Source organism: Cydia splendana, chromosome 14, assembly GCF_910591565.1.
Source record: "Cydia splendana chromosome 14, ilCydSple1.2, whole genome shotgun sequence".
Lineage (NCBI taxonomy): Eukaryota > Metazoa > Arthropoda > Insecta > Lepidoptera > Tortricidae > Cydia > Cydia splendana.
Window position 1 is genome coordinate 10,578,774 of NC_085973.1, and position 25,179 is coordinate 10,603,952.

The 25,179-nt window shown below is 36.2% G+C and overlaps 1 protein-coding gene and 1 long non-coding RNA gene across 2 annotated transcripts in view; both read right to left on the reverse strand.

The window, feature by feature from the left end:
* The window catches only part of LOC134796819 (uncharacterized), a 250,822-nt gene that overhangs the window by 98,121 nt on the left and 127,522 nt on the right, over positions 1 to 25,179 (reverse strand). The window lies entirely within an intron of this gene.
* Positions 189 to 4,141, reverse strand: LOC134797177 (NPC intracellular cholesterol transporter 1 homolog 1b-like). Its single transcript, XM_063769433.1, has one exon. It carries the CDS (start codon positions 3,931 to 3,933, stop codon positions 196 to 198), a length of 3,738 nt encoding a protein of 1,245 aa, XP_063625503.1. The 5' UTR covers positions 3,934 to 4,141; the 3' UTR covers positions 189 to 195.

A 25,179-nucleotide genomic window follows, 5' to 3' on the forward strand; every position in this document is an offset into this window, starting at 1 on the left:
TTGGGTAGGCGAGTAGGCATATATCTACAGAGTTTTTTTTATACATAAGATCTCAATATCCTTACCTTTTTTTTCAGGATTAATTCTAAAATTACAATAATAATATGTGTCTTTCTCATGCATTTGACAATTTATATTTACCTATAGGTTTTGTTATACCAGAAAAGGGGTTAACAACATGAATTCACTTGGAAATTATTTTGATTTTATATTAATTAAATAACTTAAGAACACTGGGAAGAATATCATCCCATGTAAAAAGCCTAAAACGACTAAACTAAAGAACATCCTAAAGAAAAACACCTCAATTATTTCGGTGTAAGAGAATGCTAGAACTACAACTGGTATATTCGTAAAGGTTATACCGGTTATTATAGTCGCTCCTACTGTCTTGAGGGCATCCTCCACTCTGTCCTCCCTAGCAACTGAACTGGTAGCAAACGCATATGCCAAATGTGAACAAAACTCCACAGCTATACCAATGGAGACGATCAAATTGACGGTTGACACAGCGTTGAGAGGAATGCTCCAAATATACATAACGCCCATCATGTTGACTACCACCATAATCGTGGTGCACAACACAGCGAATGTGGTTAATACGTTAAACCCTGAAGCTATGAGATTGAATATCATCGCTCCGATGAGACAATAACCGATCGAACTGAACGTATCTCTCCACATTGTCAAATATTGATGGTAGTAAACATAGAAAATTGAGTAAGGGACGACCTCAACATCTAAATTCGTGCGCTCCTTTATCATAGCTGTAATGTTATGGCTAACTTCGTAACCGTATCGAACTGCTGTGATGTAGTCGTGAGACGTGGACAACGGGGAGTGGTATGCCATGAAGTGAGAGTCGTGCACGGAGGCCCTGCCCTCCGAGTCTAGAATATAATTAACACCGTTGAAATAACTAGCTAAACCTCCTTTACTACATGTTTCAGTAGGAGTATCTTGTAAGAAAAATGGAAGATAATGATTAAATGCCTCTGCGGACATCCGCAGCCCCATTGTCTCTTCATCTCTTTCGATCACGCAATTTAGACATTCAGGAGACATATCTGAACTTTGACAGAAACTTCCGTCTGTGACATTGTACTTGCAACATGCACCTTGTAGACTAGACCAGTCAAAATAATCGTCTAACCAAGAATTAGAACTTCTAGAGATGTAGGTAATTTCTTCATGCTGCGCTGCTAAAAATATTTGAATGATTAGGGAATCATCGTTGCATAATTGGCCACCACAAATAAGGTTTTGATGTTCTGTGTTGGTAAAGTTTAAGCCGCTTTTAAGAATGAAGTATACAGGAGGGCCAAGGCGGAGGAGCTCACTTACTGACTGTAAGTATTTGTATACGTATGAATCCTGCGGCAAAGCCATTTCTTGATCTAAGCCAATTTCTATTCTCGGGATGAGAAATATGCTTGCAACTAGCATACCAATGAAAACAAAAACAACAAAAATTTTCACTTTCCAATTAAGAAGAAACTTGGCGTATGGCTCCATTAACTTTTGTGTAAGACTCATGCGAGGAGTTTCGGAAGTGAGAGGATTTTCGTCATCAAGAATTTTTTTCTGAATACAACAAAAAATATCAAACCTATTCTGGAAGGCTCGTTTATAATCTAAAGACAATATAGCGACGACTGTTGTTATTTGAAATACAAACAGAAATCCCAAGGAAATACAGGCAAATACTGAAAATGTAACTACTGCTGGGAAATTTGCTAGAGCACCAATGCCGAAGCACGTCACTTGAGTGACAGACGCTACAAACATGGAAGGTCCTACTTTGCCCATCATTTTGGAGAAGATATATATTCTCTTTTGTTCCAGGTTCATGTCAGGTTTATAATCATCGTAGGATTTTAAATTGCTCTCAATGCTATGAATTGTATTTACCATTAAAAATACGTTGTCAATACCAACGGATAATACAAAGAATGGAATCACATTAATTGCTAGCAACGTTAATGTTATACCGGCATATCCCATTGTGCCCATGGCACAAAGAATAGCAATAACTTCCACCGTTATACTTCCTAGAGCGACCGTTATTTTACTATCAACAAACCACGTTTTGCAATATCTGATATTACCAAGAGAAATAGTTACATATACGAACATAAGCACATAGCTGATTGCTATGGGGATAGCTTCTGCTACGGAGACTCGTTCGATCTCGTCTTCTATAGATCTTTCCGCAGCGTAAGTTACATCTACAAAATCTGGTTTACCGTTAGCAGCATATTCGTGCATTAACTCCAAAAAATTATTTTCCCATTCTAGGGCAGGTTCCAAATCAGCTTGCAATAGATGATTAGCTATGGGTATATTTATTAACAGAGTATCGGCACTGAATATGTCATCACCATCAAACCCACCAAACGTTATTTCTGGTTCCGAACCACCTCCCCATGATGCCAAGCAGTCCAGCCCGTAAAAGTTGTTCACACAACCAGTAATTTGGTTTAAATATGTTTGGTTATTGATGTTGTTTCGATTACTCCCTAGGTAAACGGATACTGACATAAGCGTGCACTGGTCTAGCAACTGTTCCCCACCGCGCTGGCGTAAAGGTGCAAAACACACTTCTTCTAATGTCACTCTACCGTTGTCCCTGCCTATATTCAAAATAGCGTCTTCTAATCTCACTAATTCTTCAATAGCTTCCAATCTAAACGCTGGTCCATATGTCACATTGTTGAACTCAAACGAATCTAACCCCTTTATCTGCATGTAAACTTGAGCAGTTCTATAAAATGGACCAAATCTTGAATTAAAATAGTTGAAATCAGCTCGGCTTGTAGAATCTGGCGAAGACCAGAGCTCTAACGGATTTGCTGTAAGATTTAATTGGAACACGCCGAACAAGGCAGCGAAAGCAAGCCATGAAGTCAGCATAATGGTTAGAACCGCGTTATTAGCTGAAAAGGCACCTATTTTAGAGAATATTTTTTGAAACATACGCTGCATCATATTCAACTTTGGTTTTTTCGGTTGTAGTGGCTTAGACCTTTCTTGTGAAGTAAACTGTCTGTATTTTTTAGCTTCTCTTACCGTAAGAAAGGTGAATATGCCCACAGTTATTATGCAAACTATTAGTCCAATAGAAAAAGCTGCGCAATTCAATGAGGCCACTGTACACATTTCAGGAACATACGGCTCATTACCGGACGGGCACACATTAAAGCAGTCGACGCAACTGCATGGAAAGTCATCGAAGCTGGTTTCGTTACACGGTGGGGCACGAGCGTTCATCGAGTCTTCCGGAGTCGGCCACCTTAAGAAGTTCACTTGAACAGGCGCGAGAGGGTTGGAAGAAGTATCGCCGGTGAAGCCGAAGAAGGCGTCAGCATCGCAGACAGGAGCATCACCGCACATCATGTTGATAGCGGGCATACCAGTTTGCGGAACTATCACTCCGGCGCAAGAAGCGTGTGCGTCGATCATGAAGTCGTTGTACACCCTGTAGTGTACTTCACTAACATACGTCACATCTGATTCTGTCGTTGTGTTCACTTCTACGAATCGTGCTTGGTCAGGTGAACAGTTCATTGCGCAAATTTGCCGCTGAAAGTTGCGCATGCAGGTTGGGCAGCGGCCTAGCACGCCGTCAGCCATCAGGAGACTCCGAGCCATGCCCGCGAGCTGCACACTGTCGCAACACGTCAGCACTTGATCGTCGGGTAATCTATTATCATTCTCATCGTATAAGAGAAACGGGCATCTTCTTTCTATTATTTCAAGAGTTGTGTCGCGTTCTTCTGGTGTTAACCCGTCTAAAACTGGTAAAGCTGGTCCATTATAGTAGCAAGCTTTCTCGAATCCTCCAAAGACGCCGCAGTCTTCTCGCATCACACAATCACCTTTTACACTGGTCCTCAGCCAGAGAAATATGATAAATATTGACAACAGCTTCATTGTTACTGTTTGTAGTTTTTTTTTGTCACAAAGCACTCATTATTAAATTTAAATGGACGTGTGACAGCAAACCGCTCGGGTGAAACCAAGCTTTCTAAATGAATGACGCATTAGAATATCGTCCAAAAGTAATCATAATACAGTCAATCCGATAAGTGTTATCAGAAATTAGTGCAGGTGGCTGATAGATAAAAATATGATTAAGAATTACAACACTATCTTCCACACCAAGAGCATAAATCTAGTGATAAATAATTTTCAATGTCAATTGGAAAATATAAATGCAACTCATTTAGAATTTAACCATACTCATTGATAATACAATTCGTTTTATTCCAATTTTCGTTTAGTTCATGCCAGTCAATACTTAAATATCATCGTGTAGCCCACAAGTAGTACACAATCGTACAAAATGTTAGGTATATCTATATATAGGTACTTCTATAGGAACGCGAGAGCAGGTGCGACTATCGGGCCCCGCCGTATGCCAATTCCCTCAGGGCCACCCCTCCCCTGGTTCTACTGCCCATGCATTCGCCATGAGCCAATAATATGCGGAAATACACGACACACTAAACCAGAATTATTTAAGATGTTATCAGAGCATGTACGCTATAAAAATGCTTGCGAATGTCGGCAGATAAACACAACTGGTACAGTCAGCGTCAAATAAATTATATTATAATTATATAGCAGCCAAAGTAGCCGAATAGTTCGTCACTCCGTACCTACTAAATAATGTTGTAATAACGAACTATTTTATTGACCACTTTTGCAGCTATAATATATTTCATTTCATTTATTTAAAACCACATGCAAGTTTACAGTGCTGGACCAAAACACTTACACATTAATTACATTATTAACATTAAAACATTTAAAAATTCAATACATTCAATAAAAAAATTATACATAAAGAAAAAAAATGTCATCACATCAAGCTTATTCTAATATAAATGTCATTTGATAAAATAAAGATAAAAGTCAACAAAGAAATAAAAAATAAGAAATAAATAGTCAAATACAATTCGCGTCACTATAATCACAATACATTAAATACCATTCTATGTAGAGCAATTGTTAAGATACAGCGCCACAATTAAGCCTCACAAACGTCCCTATACTGTCAGCGAATTTGATGCTGACTATAGAAAAGTTTTGTGATTTGCCTGTAATTCGTGTAAAAAATGTGTTTATATTCCATTTAATCACAAAATCGTCAAGTTAGGTTTGGGTGTTCTGAGTGTTTTGCGGGCTAGGTAACCATCCATCTCAGTAAAGGATAAAAAAATTGTCTAAAAATGTTAAGAAATATTTTAATTACTTAAGTACAAGTAATTACAAGTACGCGACACGCGGTTGTCGTCGTGAACGCTGCTTGCACTGTTAGTACTTGAGAAAGGAGACCTAGACTCTCCGAAAAATGTCGCGCGAGTGACTAAAAACAAGTGAGTCTAAACCGCAAAATTATTCAAAATTACTACAAGTCTTAAAATATGTATCTAGATTTTTTTTTCTTGTTCTCAAGACTAATCTGTATATCTGGTAGGTATCTGTGTGTATCGGTGTAGATATTGTTTTACCATTTCGTATATTTTCAATTTTCGTTCAGCATTTTGTTTTAATTTAGTTCAGATCCACTTATATAAAAATTATAAATTCGACCATTAGTGCTTTTCTGGTGTAGTTCGATTTGTAAACGAGATACTTTTCCCGAGTTTTACGACTTTTAAGAATGGTTTTGCTTGCCGAATTTCCGATAGCAACACGCGGTATCGCTAAGTATACTACTATATAGTTAGTTGGTTAGTTTTTATAATCAAACTTTATTTGTTACACTCACTCACTCAAAGAGAATAAAGTGCAGTTACATATATCTTTGCTACACTAAACCTACCCGCCACTATCTTGTCAGTTGTCATCGACACAACCATAAAAGAATTCGTTTTACAAGTAATTGCATGGGGCGTAATTTGATTAGGGTAGTTTGGGGCGAGTGTGAGTGTGAATTTCGCGCCAATGTAACACTGTGTACGGCACGTGTCAGCTAATTCGTCTAATGGAAATTTCGATGTCGTTAAGTTACCACCTCGTTATGGTAAAGTTTAAATGACCTACAGGGAGAGATAGTAGTTTATTTGACTAGCGAAGAAGGACGAATGCCGCAAATACTCGACCTTAGTTAACGACTATGAGTTTGCGGCGCTTGCAGTTGAGACTCTGGGACCTTGGTCATCCGACATGAAGACATTTATGAAGGCTTTGTCGGCGCGGCTGGTCGATTCCACAGGGGACCGTAGGCCTGGCGCGTACCTCTCTCAGCGTATCGCCCTAGCGGTACAGAGAGGTAACGCCGCCAGCGTAATGGGGTCCATGCCGCAGGCCGAACTGTTGGACGGGGCATTTTATTTATGATTGGGCCCTTTATAGGTTTTTTATACTGTATTTATAGGTAGTTACTAATTTATGTAATTTTTAATTCTAATGTTGTTTTATGTAAATTAATTGTTGTATGTTGTTCCCATTAAAACGAATAGTTAGTTTAGATAAGATATGATATTAATAAAAAACGAATAAAAACTTATAATATAATATAAACATCGTATTTTTATAGAAATTTGACATTAATGATTATATTGCCATACTGCGTCATTGCAAATGCAATGCAGAGTTAGCATGGTGCGACTCTACATATTACTAGTCGGTAGATCAGGAAGTCCCGGGTTCATACTCTGTTAAGGGCATTTATTTGTGTCTTTATCACAAATATTTGTTTCTGAGTTATGGATGTTCTCTATGTAATGTTTACCTTTTAGCGCAATTATGTTTTCGTTTAAATATTAAAATCTTATATTATCTTATCTATGTGTATATCTATTTATATAAAACTCTATATACCGTCGGTTAGGCCTACGATAGGCTCGGGTAGGGGTATTAGGGTGGGGTAGGACTCGGTGGGCCTGTGGCTTACTGACCTTACTGTGGGACTACTGGGACTAGGTCGATTTGTGTAAGATTGTCCTATCCTCCTAAGGCCCAGCCATACAGATGAAAAATCCAAAATTTGCCAATTTGAACCTATAATGCAGGGAATAGAGTTGAGTATGTTTTGTTAGAAAATTTAACGAAACAAAACAATTGCAACTCTATGAATTCCTATTTTAATATGGTTTAAATTTCATCGAAATTATTAAGTACTATAGGTAGAACCTTGGGCCTTAGGAGGCTACAATAATATTTATTTAATATTACAAAACTAAGTCGTAGCTGGTGACAAGTCACGTGCTCATTAGATGGATGGACCTAATCGTAGTCTGGGGAAATCTCTCGCCCCGCCTGATGATGGGTAATTGATACCCTAACTGGGGGTACGACTTTCCCACACTATTGTGCAATCTGTTAACGCTATCTTACAATTTTATTGGCTGCTATTTAACTGATCACCAGATTTAGTAAAATTTAATACCAAAAAAATCTACTTTACCACCCTAAAATAATAAATGATCACCAAAATTGTAACACCATTTTAATGTGAAATGATTTTGATTATTATTTATTACATTTTACTATCCTATTAAAGGAAATGACACCAAACTAATCATTATTAACCCAAAAATTGTAAATGATTACCAAAATTACAAACCCCATTTTAATGTGAAATGATAACCAAATTTTTACGTCTTGTTATCCTATTAAATAAAATGACACCAAAATAATCATTGTAAACCCAAAAATAGTAAATGACCACCAAAATTGTAACCACATTTTAATTAAAAATGTGCAAATATTTAATTAATATATCGTTATCCTATTAAATTAATTAATCCACTTCGTCACCTTTTTCTAACATAACCTAACCCACTTTTCTAGTAGCATTTCGTTTCTGTATGGGTTGCAGTTCAAACCTAACCTAACCCACTTTTCTAGTAGCATTTCGTTTCTGTAAGGGTCGCAGTTCTAACCTAACCTAACCCACTTTTCTAGTAGCATTTCTTTTCTGTAAGGGTCGCAGTTCAATCCTAACCTAACTCACTTTTCTAGTAGCATTTCGTTTCCGTATGGTTCGCAGTTCAAACCTAACCTAACCCACTTTTCTAGTAGCATTTCGTTTCTGTATGGGTCGCAGTTCAAACCTAACCTAACCCACTTTTCTAGTAGCATTTCGTTTCTGTAAGCGTCGTAGTGCTAACCTAGCCCACTTAACTGATAGCAGTTCAAACCTAACCTAACCTAGTTTTCTAGTAGCGTTTCAGTATGCTACTAGAAAAGTAGGTTAGGTTAGGTAGGTATGAGGTGCGAGGTACGGGGGGGTTGAGCGGGAGGGGCTAGTAATTTTGGCATCATTTTACTTTATTTGGTAATATGTATACATTTTTTGGTTATCATAGTGGTTTATTTAGGTGAAAATATCGCATTAATTTGGTCTTCAAGATTTGGTGATCATTAATGATTTTTGGTGATCATTCAATATATTTGGTATTCGAATACAATTTGAAGTGCAGTCGTAATTAAAACGGTGGTACTTTTGTAATTTTAGGCCTTATTATTTTGGTGTTCAGTAATTTTTTTTGGTAAGCATGATTTTTTTATTTAGGGTACCAAAGTATTTTTTGGTGGTCATTATATTTGTAGCCAATTTTATTGTACTGTACAGTCAACTGTAAAAATATGGGTGCACAAATCATCTCAAAAATAGCCCCATATATATACGTCCCATAGCTCTTATGTCAGCTAATTAAGAACTATGGGACATATTTTTGAATAAGTTTTGGCTACACCCATATTGTTACAGTTGACTGTACAGTAGGCAAGTACATTGTTGAAGAGGCTGGAAGAGCAAATAGATTGAATAAATAAATAAAAAATACGAGTGTAATTTATTTTGTGTTATCAGCTAGGATTTTAAATAGAGATTTTCACGCATATAAAAGGAAATTACTTATACATTAATATTTCGTATTACATGTCATATTTTTGCCAGGAATAACTTCTTTATATACCTACATCGGTTGCACTAACAATCAATTTAGCAGATAATAAATATTCCCCACGGTAAGGTCAATAAAGCTTGTGTTGTGGGTACTTAGACAACGATATATATAATGTATACATATTTAGAAATACTTAAATTCATAGAAATAGAAAACCCCCATGACTCATCTCATGATCTGTGTTAATCACACAAATAAATGCCCTTACCGGGATTCGAACCCGGGACCATCGGCTTCACAGGCAGGGTCACTACCCACTAGGCCAGACCGGTCGTCAAAAACTTATGTTTGATACTTCCTGTAGGATTCGTCTTAGGGTGGTATTCCACCTGTCCAATTTCTTTGTCCAATGTTAGTGCGTCTCACTCTAGACGCAATACAATACACATTGGACAATGAAATTGCATCTAGGTGGAATGAAGATTCACCCTGAAGTTCGGCTAACGTCATTTAACCGCGAAACGGGATACCAATGCGAATCTGAAATGTTTACAAAAGCCTTTGTTTTCAGACAGTTTCATAAAAACCGTGCTTAAGTTTATTCAGACACTAACAGTAGGTATCTGTTTTATGTTATGAGACAAAATGATTCCCAAAATAGTTTAAATGTCATTTATTCCCCTTCTTGATGGGGTGAGGCGTGATTAAAGTTCAGGGCAGTCTTCGTGTTGGATGTTGGATGCGAATTCGCACATGCAAAATAAGACACGAGCTGCCATCTATAATAGCTACAATGAAATACGTAGACTTTTTGCGGCCAACTGAATACTAAAAGCACGCCATCTAGTGGCGAGTAGGAAAACTCGATTGTCATGTAACTGTGGGTGTTATAACATTGATGCTCCTACTAAGCGACAGATGTCTCTGTAGGTTTCAGTTGATTATTGTAATGCATGCCTACTAAAATGATTTATCGTTCGACACCAACTGAAGACTGATATGTGATATAGGTATATCTAAACTTTAAAATAAAATGTACCTATATCTAACTCATAAAGTATGCAAAAATCTTGGCACTACTTGTAAGAAATACCTACTTATTGACTGCTGTAAGGCTGACTTAAGTGATAAATTAGGTAGGTACCTAACAAAAGTAGATAAATCATCAGCGGATTGGTATGTTTTTTTTTCTACTCTTTAATTATTTATGGAGGCGCGTGATACCAATATTTTTTGTGTACAATTTAAGGGCATTTGAATATAAAATATTGAATCGTGAAAGACACTTATGCCTATAACAGTAAATAAGTGTACTACAGTAAGTAGGGCACCAAACAGGCAATGCTGTTCCTTCGACAACCGCCGAGAAGGTTCTTTAATAGAATCAAATCGGTCTCCAGTCTGACAAGGACGCTTGTTGCCATCGTTCTGAATTGTACTGTCCAGTGTTCGACAGAAGCGGTTTTGATAAATAATATTGCATTATTTATTAGATTTGTGTTGTAGGTACCTACATTACATAAGTAACTAATTATATATTTGCTGTTTTTTAAAATAGTTGGGGAGCTGACGATGCTAAATGTGTAGTTACTCGAGCGTCGATGCGATACTGTTCTAGATCTAGAGACCCTGCACGAGGTCAGTTAAATCAATGTAGATCTTTGTAAGTGGTCGGCCAGATTACGGGCACAGGCATAACCTTTGGGAATGTTTCAGCCAAGGCATCAACGTGTCGTCGGAGACGGTGATCAAGCTGCGAGTCCTCGAGGGCGGCTCCAAGATCTTCACGCGGCAGCCCACCGAGACCTGGTTCACGCTGCTCTGTGAGTTGGACATTATCATCTTTACTCTTTTTTCCTTCTATGCTGATGTCGGTCTCATGTACGAACGAACGATACAGCGAAGACGACTTCGAAGATTTATTGCTGCGCGTTGACGGTCCGCTCCTCCTGCTCGTTGCATCGTACGGACCTATTGGAATCGAAATCTTAGATGATAATACTGATACTGATACTGATACTAGGGGCAACTCCAGCCAGCAGATCCTGCAGCAAGGACTAGGAAGAGGAGACTATAGGGGGGAGGCGAAGTTGGGGCAAATAGCCCTGTAAGCTCGCATGACTCTGCTGATTCAACCTAAGCGGCCTCGAGTCAGTGGAGGTGTCAGCGTCACCCCACACCGGCTAAGCCTCAAACGCGAAATCAAACAAAGTACGCGCGCAAACCAGCTTATTACGCAACAACCCCTGCCACCCCTCCGTAGGCGCCCGCAGCCTGCCCGAGACACCGGAGCACCCAGTAGATAGGACAGGAGTGTAGGGTTTGCAGTCAGGATAGTAGGAGAGACGGGAGATTTTTAGCCGACCCGAATACAAGGCATCGTAAAGTCAGCACGGGGTAGATAGATACTATACTTGGTGTGTAATAAATACTAGGTGTGAGGATGTGTGACTGCATTATGACCCTCCCCTTTCCCCTCATTTGTAGAAACCTGGATAGCCCCGTCGTTATTACGTTATCTCGGATAGTATCTCAAATCATTAGCCGCTCTCGCCTTAGTGTTTCTTCCTGCGAAGTACTGGGGATTCCGTATTAGTACTGCTGTGGATTCGATTTTCTTCTGGTTTTGATTAATTGATTTGTAGTCCCTCTTTCTCTAGACTGTGACACAAACAGTCCCGAGGTGCGTTGTCATTGTAGGTCTTCGAGCAACACCGGCTTCCGACACATCGGAAGGGAGGGGCCCAAGCGATATCTCACCGTACAAATCTTTCTGCCATTTTTCGCGGGGGGAAAGGTGCACACAGTCGCACTTCTCACACACTTACATACAAAATCCAATCTGTAATAACGACACAAATACATAGAAAATGTCACACGTCAAAGACAAATCTTGCAAACCTCGATCTCTTTTTGTGTACGGACGAGTGACAAGTGTCACAACACGCACACTAACACATTTTCATTGAAGTATGTTATTGTATGCTGAGAGATGAGAAGTCGGATTTGTCGCTCGACCGATCCGCAATTTGTACTGAGCGAGCAAAATCGATAAATCCAACAATTACATGAGACTAAAATATAATAATTGTGTTTGAATGTAATTAAACGTATGATATGTAAAAAAAAATATTACATTTGAAATGTAACACTTTCTTTTTGTAAATTTGATGTCCCCGACCTCTTTTTATAACAAAAAACCGAGCAAACAGGCATTTTTGTGCAGCAGTGTTCACGCGCGCGTCTGGACTCGGTCTAGTGAAAAATCCAAGTGCAACTAGTTTTATTACCCGCGCTAGATTAGATTGACGCGCTAATCTTGTACCTCGGCAGAGGGGAAATAGTGCGAATGCCGCCTCCCTTCCGTGTTGCTCGAAGTTGTAGGTCGAATACCGCCGTAACATTTTTAACGTAGTTATTGCATCTCTATGTATATTCCCCGTTTTCTTGCGAGAATGAAGAACGTAGGTACGACCAAGTATACAGACGTAGCGTACGGTGAGCTTCAGTAAGGTGGACGAAGAATGTTGTTGAAGAATCTGTTGGTATAATGGTTTGTTGTTTGTTATCAGTGGAGACGGCTTTACTTTGCACCCAGTGCCTTAGCCTTCACTTGTAACTCAATCTACTTAAAAATATTTATGGAATCGAAATCTTAGATGATAAGAAGAAAAAAAAGTTATATAAAGTTTATTTTTCCAGCGAGCCGGAAAGCGTCTACAATTTCAAGCGGTTGGTGGAGGTTTAAAAAATCGTTAAGCAGTTTGTGGGTTTGGTCGTTTTTGTCCACGTTAATGCTATATTTTTTCTATAACTTAATAAAACACTTATTTGTAGGCATTTTCTTAATCTGACGAACACAAGTTTGACGCCTAATTTTTACATTGTAACAGTCAGATTAAGGAAAAGCGTGCAAATAATTAGCATATTTAGTAATAGCACAATTGTAGCGTTAATTTGGACTAATATGACCAAACCCACAATCTGCTTAACAATTTGTTGAACCCCCCCACCAACCAACGGCTCAACATAGATGGCTAAAAGGGGTAAAGGTAGACTACACGGGGTAGCAAGATATCACTCATATCTTAACCTGACGCGCTCGAGTAAACATAAAAATCGCTTCTTGGCCTCCCCTACTAAAATGCGGGAAGGAGAAAAGGAGTATTGGAAGACCGCAGTTGCATTTTTACGCAGAGTTCTAATATAATTAAGCTAGGCTAGGGTTTTATTTTTACGCAACAATATCGCAAAGTTTGAAACTAAGTATGTATTTCTTCTTAATTACCTATCTGTAAAAAATAAAACTTAGTCTCGGCTCGGCTGGAGTCCTTTTATGTTGTGCTTACCACTCACTCGGAAGTCAGTTGGAAGTTTTTTTAAGCGCAGAGTCGTATAAAAAAGCAAACTACACTATTCATAACCCCTCCATACATTTTCAGGTTCCGCTTTCCGGCCGCCTTGACCCGTATCGCTCCATTTCTGGTCAACGAGGATTATTCTATACGTCAATGAGAATGTATTGCGGTGAACCCGGTCATATGGCGGATTCACGGGCATCGGGATAAACAAAACCCGTGCCAAGAATGTGGCGTAACTCCACGTCACTGGTTCGTATTTATGACACACAGGCCAATGTATTTCTTCACCTCATTCAACGTATTCACTTCTGAAGGAATGGCTATCTATTGCCTAATACATTTGGGAATTGATTCACACATTAACTCTTGGCAACATACAATTAAAGTCGAAATTTCAAGCAAGCCCAAACTAATAAGATACGAGGTTACGAAAGTCAATCGGTGTTTTATATCTGGTTCTTACAACTCTGGGTTGGCTTTGTCACCTAATTTGCGAGAAGTTAGTACATCGGGCATTGTATAATCTATGCATGCGGCCTAAGCACATGGGAGCAAATAAGTAAGTATGTGCCTAAAATAAAGACGCCCGCTAATGATATTTTCACTAAAATAAAACGCTAAGTCTCCTGAAAGCGAGGTTTATTTACAGCATAATTGGTTATTTTTCACTAAACAGTATAGGTATTAAATAACCTGTTATGAGTTTTATACCCTTCACTTTAAGACAGTTTTGGATGAAAACAGCGACGGTGGCATGTGCCAAAATTCTAAAACGTGTTCGTAATTTTCGGTGTAAAATGCGCTCGTGGCGTCGTTCATCGTTTGACACTTTTCAATGGTCACAAAATTTATTGACCTATTACAAGCTTTTATTAGCTTTTCGATGTATAACATGAAACTTATACTTAATGTAGGTTATTACCAGACATCGTAAATTTTATAGCATTTTCAATGCAGCGGAGTGGTGTTAACGGAATTGGTATAAACAATTTCAACCCTAATGATTAATTAGCGTTAATTACGTTAATATTAACCTTAATTTACCATTTCAGTTGGAATTATCTATGCCGATTCCGTTAACACCACTCCGCTGCACCAAAAAAACTATAAAATTTACGATGTCTGGTTATTACACCTACCTTTTAGGAGGACACTTTCTGCAGAAAAAGATGATCATAATAAACATCCTTTTTGCTATTAGATACATGCCTTTCCCCATAATTTCGTATAGAAAGTGTCCTGCAAAAAGGTAGATGTACCTAATAACTAACCGCTTTTAGTGATATGGAATGGTTCACTTGTAGGCATTGCTGCTATCTTCAGGAGCCCATCCCGGAGCAGGACTCTCCTGATCCTCTCCCCTTTCCAGGCTATTTGTCAATGAAACATTATGTACCCGCTTGGCCTTTTGTACATCTTAAATACTTACCTATTATATTATACTATCTGATTTTTAAATAATGAAATTATGAATAAAAAGTGATAGTTACAACAGTTCGATTCAAACGTTACGTAGTTGACGAAATCCGTAATTTAATAAATAGTTTCGAATAGTTTCTTGAAACCCTTAAAAGTTAAAACCAAGAACGCAAAACCCAGACTTTAAGCGTAGGACTGGACACCTTTTCTGATAGGTAAACATTACATGAAAGGAAAGCAATTATTTAAAAAGATGAGCAAATATGTAGGTTTAATGTTTTATTCATAATGATTTATTTTGGTAGAGACTCGGGCCTCGTGTCGTACAGTAGAATACCTACATTGTAAAGGCGCGTTTTTTGATAGTTATCTTTTTGTTAAGAATTCAACGAGTCGAGACTTGTTCTAAAGAGGAATTTTCAACCAAGAGGCCTATTCGAACTTTTACTACCTGTCTATCTCACTTTTAAGTTTTCTGCTGCGAGCGAGATGTACTGCGAGTAATATCAAATCAAAATCAGCTTTTAATATTCGAATAGACCTTCAATTCTATTAAGTTCAGAAGATCACCTTTTTCAATCATCTTTTATTTTATCAGAGTCAGAATGGTTGCGGATAGTCTGGACCTGGAAATAATTTACAATTAGGCGTACCTACCTACCTCATGCTATATTGTAGTTGTACCCAGGTAGGTACTTTTTATTTTTATTAAGTATGTACCTAATTTAAATTTAACTATTTAAGTATCTAAAATACTTAATGATTAAGCTTTAAAATTAAAGTAGGTACTTACCTACATTTTTTAATGGCACCAGATAAAATAATATTTTTCATTTTAATATTTTAATTTTAATAGGACTGAGTAAGGACGTATAAAAGGTAATTATTTAGCGTGTCTGGGGAAAATTTTCTAGCAGTTCAACCCCAAATAAATACTTTTTTACTAACATTATTTTTTAATCGTCGTGCGGTTACTTAAATTATTAAAATACTTAGATAAGTAAATTTATCAACAGAAAGCTGAATTTGTAGTGAAAAAAAAAATGTTACTTGTCTGAAATAAAAGATTTTTTTAATATCTGTTTTTTTTTTAAGAATAAAAAATGCTGTTTTTATTACAAAATCAGATTTTTTTTTTAATATTATTTTACTAATGGAGATGACGGTGTCCCGCTAAATTAAAAATTATAAAATATTTTGTTTTTTATTTTACGATATTAAAAACATTAAAATGTTAGTTAGAATAAAGTAGACTAATTTATCATAAATGTAAGTTATCTTGTGAACGACATTCATTGGCGACACTACGTCGTCTGGTTTATAAACATGTCTTAAAAATATTTATTCCAATCTGGCGATGCCTTCTACATGCGACGACACAATGATTTCTTGCTGCAATCGTTACACAGAAAAGAGTATGGAAAGTTTTTTACTAGCGACGGTCTATACAGCTGCTTAGATAAATGTACGCTTTATAGAACTTATACTAGACATTAAATTGTATTTTTATTTGCTAAGATATACTTATCCCTTCGACAAACCTAAATAGAAATAGAAAAAAAAAACTTTTACTTATTTTGACATTGTCGATAAATTGTAGGTACTTACCCCATCTCTAACCCATTTGTTGCAAAGAAAAACCACACTTATTTAAATTTATTAATAACGTAATTAAATTGAGAAAACTGTTAATATTAACTGCATAGTTAATTATACACCGTGTTTTTATTGAATTCCGTTAACTTCGGGGTATAGTTAAGTACGTTTATAAAAACTAAATGGCATAGTTAATTTTCAAAAAAAAATTTTTTTTCGTTTTCTTTTTTGTTTTTTTTTTTTTGTTTAAAAAGTTATTAAATGTAGCATATAGCGTTGTTGTAACACGGGCATTACATTTAACTCAACCAAACAATTGAAATCTGTGACATATCAATGTCATTTCGTACATCAATCGACCGAGATTGTACTTAAGTTTAGTAGCAAATGTATGAACTCATTCTAAACACTAATCAATATGTAAGCCGGCCCTGAGGCAAGTGTACACGCTTGTAGAGGCCTTATAGGAAAAAAATAAATTATGGATTATCTCCGAAATGGACTTAATTAGAACATCGGTGTCTTTGAGAAAGTTACTTGATTTAAGCTCAGGAATGCACCCTTGAAATTAACGGAAATCAAAAAAAACACGGTGTATAGGTTAAGTATAATTGTTAAACTTAAAAACCTTCATGGATTAGATATGTTTCATAACTTATTACACAAAAACTTAGCAAAAAAAACTCAATAAATAATGAATACTAACGTTTTATTCTTTTTTATTAAACATAGGTCACTTACAATATTTATTATGAAAAATATGGGTGTAGTTTACGTCAAGACCATATATATAATATAACTTTACTTTTTGGAGCAGGTACCTACCTTTTTATTATCATATTTTTATAAACTGAACCATCTAATTCATATAGAGACTAGAGAATAATTAATAAAGTAACTGAAGTTAAAACTAATATTTTCCTCGATAATAGGTACTTAAGTACTTATAGCGTTGACGTAGATTAACTAATACAAAGACTAATAAATGATTACTGCTAGTGATTTCAAGAAAAATCTAAATAACGCAAATTCCATTTTAGGTACAAAATGATGATGTCTAAATGCCTACGTTCTCACTAACTCTAAACAACATCGCATTGTAAGTTTTTTGCAACAGAACAATGAATCTACAAACAAGCAAAGTCAAACGACTATGCTTTTCAATCTCCTCCGCCAAAAAAAATCTTAAAAAGTGCATTAAAAAAATCGATACTAGTATGAGTTCCTGTGAATTGAGCCTATTATTTGTTTATTTTCAATGCTATCTATCCTATCAGTCATTAACCCCACGAGCACGTGGCTGTAGTAAGGTAACTATAGTATTCTGTTGGATTTGAAGCTGTAGCTCTGCACCAAGAAAACAAAATTTACCTCATTCAAGCTCTAGAGAAAGACAGCTAACAAAAATCGTTTGGCCGACGACCGAGAAGTATACATAGCTCAGAGCTATTCGTAAAATAGAACGTATGCTGCCTCAAACGAAAGAGAACGAGTTATGGGTTACTGCATTAGTTAAAGCGGTACGAACCGGTTAGGTCAGAGCGTCTGCGTTGATTTCGTGCGAGCGAGAGGGAGTTATGCCGAGCTGCTTGAGCTAGAGCGGTGAAGACTAAGGTTGCATGTTTAAGTGTGGAAATTTCCACTGGCGGCCGATGCAGACAATGAAACTTGAACGAATGGTGATGTCCTAGGGCAGTGAAAAAACTTCGTACGATAAAAATATTATTTATAAATTATTAAAACAGAAACTTAGTGTGTTTTTACAAATGAAATCAAAATTAATAATTCATAATCATAATGATTATTTATAAAGTAATATTAAATAACAATTAACTTTTTTGGTTCTCCATAATTATGTTAGAACTAGTCACATCTAAATCAAGATATTCGAGTTAGTTTTGGACAATAGTTCGGACATTTTGGATTATAGTTGGGTGGTTTTACGGTACTTGTTTCTGCTATGCTATTATTTCAATAAAAAAAATAGGAATCTCGGCCTATTTTAAAAAGTAACAAGAATTGTTAATCAATTGGTATTGTAATTGGTAAATATTGGCAAATACCCTCAATCATTAATAAAAGCAGGGGCGTATTTACCCTAGGGACATCCGGGCCATGGCCCGGGGCGCCAACCTCCAGGGGCGGCATATGCCAACCCCCAGGGGCGGCATGCCGGATTGCATTTTGTTTTTCTTCCTTGACTTCTGGGGCGGCAAAACGTAATGGCCCGGGGCGCCAAATTTCAAAATACGCCCCTGAATAAAAGTACTTATAACAAGATGGGTTAATAAAACCATTACGCTGAGTGAGGGTTCTTTTAACGTCCATCTGATCTATGTCTTGTTTGTAATGAACTGGTTTTGTTTGACGTAAATAAATGTATTTTCTTTCATTCTTTCTTTCTAAAATTATACATATTTTAATAGGTTCGGGTACAGTTACTGTTTCTCTTTTTGGTTTTTAAATGATGACATTTCATTAAATAAAACAAGGCTTATTATTAACCGGGCAACTAAAATATTAAACAGGGACTTTCATTGGGCATATAATAATATAATTTGGCCGTGCATTAATATTTGAGCGCCAAAACACATATATTAGCCTCAAATATAAGCATCATTTTATAAAAAAAACTGGCAGCAAAATCAAGCCACCCCAAAAAAAAAAATAGGGAACTTAGAGTGATAGGTTGGCGACTAAAATAATAAATTGGCAACTAATATTGTAAAGCGATCATAAAATTTTGTTGTCATCTAGTTGTTCACACCTAAGTAATCAACTATAGTCATAACTGAGCATGTTGTTTCAGCTAGGTAGTATTTTAACACGAAAGCAGTTAAATTTAATGAATATTGGTCACTTTTTACACGAAACACCTCAAATTAATTTACCAATACGTAATGGTCAGTATATTTATAGTCGAAATTTCTAATCATGAAACGCCTAATGGCCATTATACCATTAGATCTTTAAATTTTTAATAACTAATTTCAATTGTTACCACTGTGTTCTGCTAGAGTCAACAGATAGGTGCGACGACGAGCAAAGCGAGGAGGAGCGTGTTAGGTTGACCGTGTAATGACCAAACAAAAAATTTAAAAAAGAACTTCATTTTTGAATTAATAGATAGCCGTGTTCTTTTTTAAAATGTGCTTCACAAATGGTCTCCAATATAATAATTCAGTTGCGAAATAAATACTTGGTACCTGCCTAAATATAATCAAAAGCTGTAACGGCATTAAAATACAACTCATATTGATATATTTTAAGGCTCCGTTTTTGTTGCCAAACTATTAATTTTAGTACCCATTTCTATTTTTTTAAACTACCCAAATTCGATTAATTATATAGTCGACCGATTAAATACGTGCCATAAAAAAAATTAGCTAACTATGCTAGACATAAGTAAAATTAAAGATATACATACGTTTAAAATTAGGCCTACCAAAAAAATAATTCAGTCGATAGTCAAATAAATCTTCATCGATATCGATAAACGAACGACCTCCAACCGGCAGCGCTGTCCCCCCTATCGCTGGTCGTTGCCGCTTCGCCGCCAATCTTGCTTGCATAATTATTTTTAACGGTCAGGCTACGTGGGCTGCCTAGAGCCGCCTTATCGTGGAACGCGTAACTAAATCTGTTACTAAACATGAAATACATGAAACTCGTAGGTAACTTTTATGTGCATTTGCAAATTATTTATTTGTTCATGCCATTTTAGATATGGCTTGAATTTGATTGTCGCCTGAAGGTCATATTCATGGCTTTAATTTGCATATTTTCACAATTTCCAATTACAGCTAGAATATACACAGGATAGAGACATAGTGTTCAAAAGCTAAACCATACTCTACAATATAGACGGTACCTAATACTAATAAACTAATAGTAACCTATAGTTTTATTATAAATACATAACTAGGTCAGTATTCGGAGTTTAGTATTTCCTTCTTCTTAACTAAGAATAAATAATGTAATTCTGTAGCGTGTTGTCTTTGTAATACTGCATTGAATTCTCATAATTTGGGGCATTCCACAAAAAGGTCTACTTTGCCGGGGACACGACGCGTATAGCAGCTTACCAAAATAACCTGCAGAAATCTGCAGGTATAATTATTATTTACATATATATCCCGTTGAATTTAAAGCTAAATTATCAAGACAAATATTATATCGGCTTCTTGTTGTTTAGCTTTATCAGATTTATGAAATAGTGTCCTTAACTTAAGGAAATAAAAAATTGCTCTATTACTTAAATACTTTGGGATTAGTAAACGTACTTATTTTACTTTTGATCGTGGCCTGTTAGAAATGATACAGAAAAAGTAGCCAGTGCCATTAATAACCCTTTTCAACAAGGTTTACCTTTTCAGTACGGATATGATGGTCGTTCTTGTCTACGTGACAGCGTGATAAAACGGTATCCGTCACTTTCAATCGCGCTCTGTTAAAAAGTGACGGATATTTTATCACGTGGATAAAGCCATCCATAATAGGCCTACAGTGTAATGCTAATGATAATGACAATATAATGACGGTTACGAAAATTAATCATGTCATAAAAGGAAAATTAAGCGTTAGGTCAGATAGTGACAAACAATTGAAGGACGTAAATGTAAAGCCCGGGGTGACGATTTCATAGTTCCAACAGAGAATCTAGATCGGAACATAAGTTTATATTGTAGCTATAAAGCTTATATTGTAAAGTCAGTCTAAGATAACTTTACACCGATTTGAACAGAAACTATGAGTGAGGGAGCATCATATTTTTATAGAAATTTTACGTTAATCATGACGACATTGTCACAATTTGTCATTGCAAATGCCATGCATTGGTCCGACTCTACCTACCTAATTTGGTAAATTTCGGGTTAAAGATATTTTTATTATTCTCAAAAGAAATTAACATTTCACTTAATGAGACTTAAAAACTATTTACATACGAGTACATGCCATGCAATTGCGCCCGTGAGCATTGAATTTATACTTAAATTATTTGACTCTACATACCTACTGAATATATTTTTAACAACTTTTATTAGATAAGTAGTTAAATAAACTTTAAATACTTATCAAGCTGTTTGTGACCACTTTGGGGCTAACAGAAATTGTAAGAACTTGTAAAAAAGAATAAAAATAAAATTCTAGGGGTACTGAATAGTCCCCACAGTGACTTACCGAAGTAAAAAGATTATTTAATATAATAAACACCTAAATTATTCAAACGTCAGTGTCTAAATTAGTAGGTACAGACTAATACAGACAACATTAACTGTGATATGCCATTAGTCCATTAGTCATTCCAAATAATGAAGCCAAATTGCTACTATTGCGTTCTGCGTTCGTTCACATGATGTTGTAAAATAGGCAGACATTATTCTTGCTAGGAAATCACGAGGTGGCGCTAGTGTAACCATTCCACGCTGCTCACAGCACAGAATAAGTAATAGTATTACCGTACAGAAACGAGTTGAAAGGACACTTCCAACAAAACCGAAGTTTGACAGCGATTCAGGATCGAATCATGATATCCCTTTCTAACTTATGGCACTTAACTATCCCTTGAATTTTGACAACCCTAAATACCCGAAATTTAGGGTTGTCAAAATTCAAGTAATTATCTTATCTGTGGTCGTGCACGCAAAGGGACGTCAAGTTGTGTCAACCCTAATAATTGCTCGGAGCAATGCTGAGCCGAACGGAGCCGAGTTTGCCCGAAGTCAGGAGTGTCTCACCATTGCTCACAGATCTAAAGAGAAGAAAAGTTAAGCATTTGACTTTTACCGGACTGTCAAAATTCCTTACCGCTGTTCAAAGACAAACATAATGTAGAATTGTAATACTTAGTTAAGTATAGGTGTGTGGAAAAACCCAGTGCTAAGGATCAAACAAAGACTGGGGTTTTAAAATGGAAAATTACATGAAATTAACATAATAAGTACAGCGGAGGTACTACAACAATTGAATTTCGAGTTTCGGTGCCTATCTATTATTGCTTATTGTATTGTCTTGTCTTGTTTTGTCTTGTCAATTAACTGTACACTTCCAGTACAATAACGTCATCAATCCTCAGGGATTACCACCATAATCTATGGTCTATTGTAATCCCGCATCGGTCCGTTGAGGAGTTTCACCAGAATATCAGGATTTTTTTAGGGTAATTCGTGTTAGCTCTGATTAATATAATACATTCCTGCTCATTTCGGTACAACTGGTACAAGTTTTATCGGCCAGACAATCAGAGATTCGAGAATATTCTGTACCTAACTGAAAAAGCTCGTGAAATGTGCACGAGTGCAAATAAACACACCTACCACACACACGTCATATTGACACGATCACATGTTTACCGGTCGACATAACGCTGTAATTGCTAATGTAAATAATTATGTCTACCAGTCTGCTTACACCACTAAAAGCGCTAATTGATAATATCAAATCGATTCAGCATATAATAAATGAAGCTCACACGATCGAAAGGTTACCTTACCGCACACTGATCACGATCACTAGGGACCCTACAAAACGGGACCCTATTACTAAGACTCCGCTGTCCGTCCGTCCGTCCGTCCGTCTGTCACCAGGCTGTATCTCACGAACCGTGATAGCTAGACAGTTGAAATTTTCACAGATGATGTATTTCTGTTGCCGCTATAACAACAAATACTAAAAACAGAATAAAATAAAGATTTAAGTGGGGCTCCCATACAATAAACGTGATTTTTGACCGAAGTTAAGCAACGTCGGGCGCGGTCAGTACTTGGATGGGTGACCATTTTTTTTTTGCCGTTTCGATGTTTTTGGAAAGTTTAATTGCAAAACACTATGTACTTATCCGATGTTGTACATAGGTAATTTAATTTGGGCTCGAAATATGTTAATAAGTGCGAAATAGGAGAACCCACATATTTATACTGAACAAATTTACATAGGTACTTTACTTACAACTCACAAGAGATGGTAAATGTGTCGTTATCAACCAATATGTAACTATTTGTCGGTTATCTAATAAGGCGTTATATTTTATACAGATGTAAGATGTAATTAAAACAGTTTTTATCTTTTTACTGTCAACTGACAAATACGTTTTCTCCGAAAATAACTCAATAGGGATGTTTCCTGTATAATTTAAACTAAATTATTTCACACCATGCTTGAAATAAAGCACCAGATAATTATTAGAAAAACATACCTAGATACGTATAGGTATTTTGACACAATTTTAATTTAATAAATCGGATAGAACTAAAAAAAGTAGGTGATTTGACCGTGACGTCACTTCAGCCGTTTTCATAGTACATAATAATATTTAAATTACATATTGGCAAATCGTTTTGACAGTTTTAAAAAAGAAACTGATTTGACTAGTAGGAGAATGCCCTATCTATTGTGGTTACCCATGGCACAGTACACTAAGAACAGTAGTGAATCTAAGGCCGCTCGGCAAGTTATTTGCCTACTCTTGCGTTGGCGCTTAGGGTTGTCTCTTTTATTTTTAGTTAAATATTATTTGCGTATTATGAGTAGCACTAGGTTTCTATTTGTATAATATAATGAAATGTTCTATCAATTCATAAATGAGGTAAAAATAAAAACGCTTTTTAAATATTTAAATTAGGGAATTGTATTTATTAAAAAATATATAAATTCGATACATAAAAAAATTTCCTCCGGTTTCTGCATGTTCGGAACGCTTTATTGTTAGCGGTTAAAGTAAAGTAAATTCTCATCCTTACGTATAACTTTAGTAAAAAGGTTTTAGGGAAGCATGGGCAGGGCATCGTAAATTCTATGTCTTTTAATTGTTCGTAAATTGACGTGCCGATTTTAATGTTGATGCAGTCCTTTTCAAACGCTTTGCGAAACACCTGCTCCATCCTTTCTATATTCACGACGAAGTCATCGGGTGGGACCATGAATAAATTTCGATCTGTGCCATAATTCCTGTAATTAATGTACCTAGTTTCTGCACTTAAATTGCAAGAACGTTGATTAACATCGACGTAAACTTTTAAAAATTCACAGTGCTTATGGTAATCAACACATTTTTTTAACAAAGCGCCACAAACATAATAAAATGATTTTTTTTCTGGAAGTTCTAAAATTGTGCGTATAGTTAGAACGTAAGATTTCACACAAAACATTTCCTTGTTCTTGTGTTTAATTGTTATAGCTGCTGGCTGGATGTTCATAGATTTCTCGGATACCTGTATCAAAATGATGGTGGTTTTTTAAATTGATAAGAAATTCTGTGAGATCTTCAGAACAATTACCTTCTTTTGGAGCCTGTGTGATATTAGTACAATACATTTTTCTATATGCCGATATGAACTGCCTACTGGTTGGTTCTGTAGCCATACCGTTTTTTAACCTAATCTTTCGAAAAAAGTTCTCGATGACTTCCTGATTGAGACGTCTTGTTAATAGATATTTAAACCCTTCCAGCTTAAGATCATCATACAACTGTAATATGGACTTGATAGTAATTTGAAAACCGTCTATAAACTTGACTGTTTTTGTAACGTCTGTTCCGTTTTTTGGATTATATAACTTTAATGTTTGAAAAAGCATTAACATGTTATTAGAAAAATCTATTTGTTCGGGTTTACCGCAAAATGCACTTTTGTACGCGTAGCTATGATGATACGTCGAAGAGTTAAGTGCGTCAAATAAATCATTCATATTTTTTATAAATTCAACTGTTGGTCTTGCAGATTCGTCAATTATTTTAAAATCTATGTCTATCTATGTCTATCTAGTACGTTGATAAGCCAGCTGCAACGGACCTACTTAAAAGTTGTGTCGCATATCGGACTTTCATTTTTTCAAAATTTGTAGGTTTAATATGGCTGTTCGTTAACTTATAAGCTTGTCTAAAAGTTTTGTTTTTATCGTCCTCGTAAAATTTAACAATGTGTTCATATTTTGCAACTCCG

Coding starts and splice junctions, on each gene's coding strand:
- LOC134797177 (XM_063769433.1), bottom strand. CDS start 3,933: ATGAAGCTGTTGTCAATATTTATCATATTTCTCTGGCTGAGGACCAGT.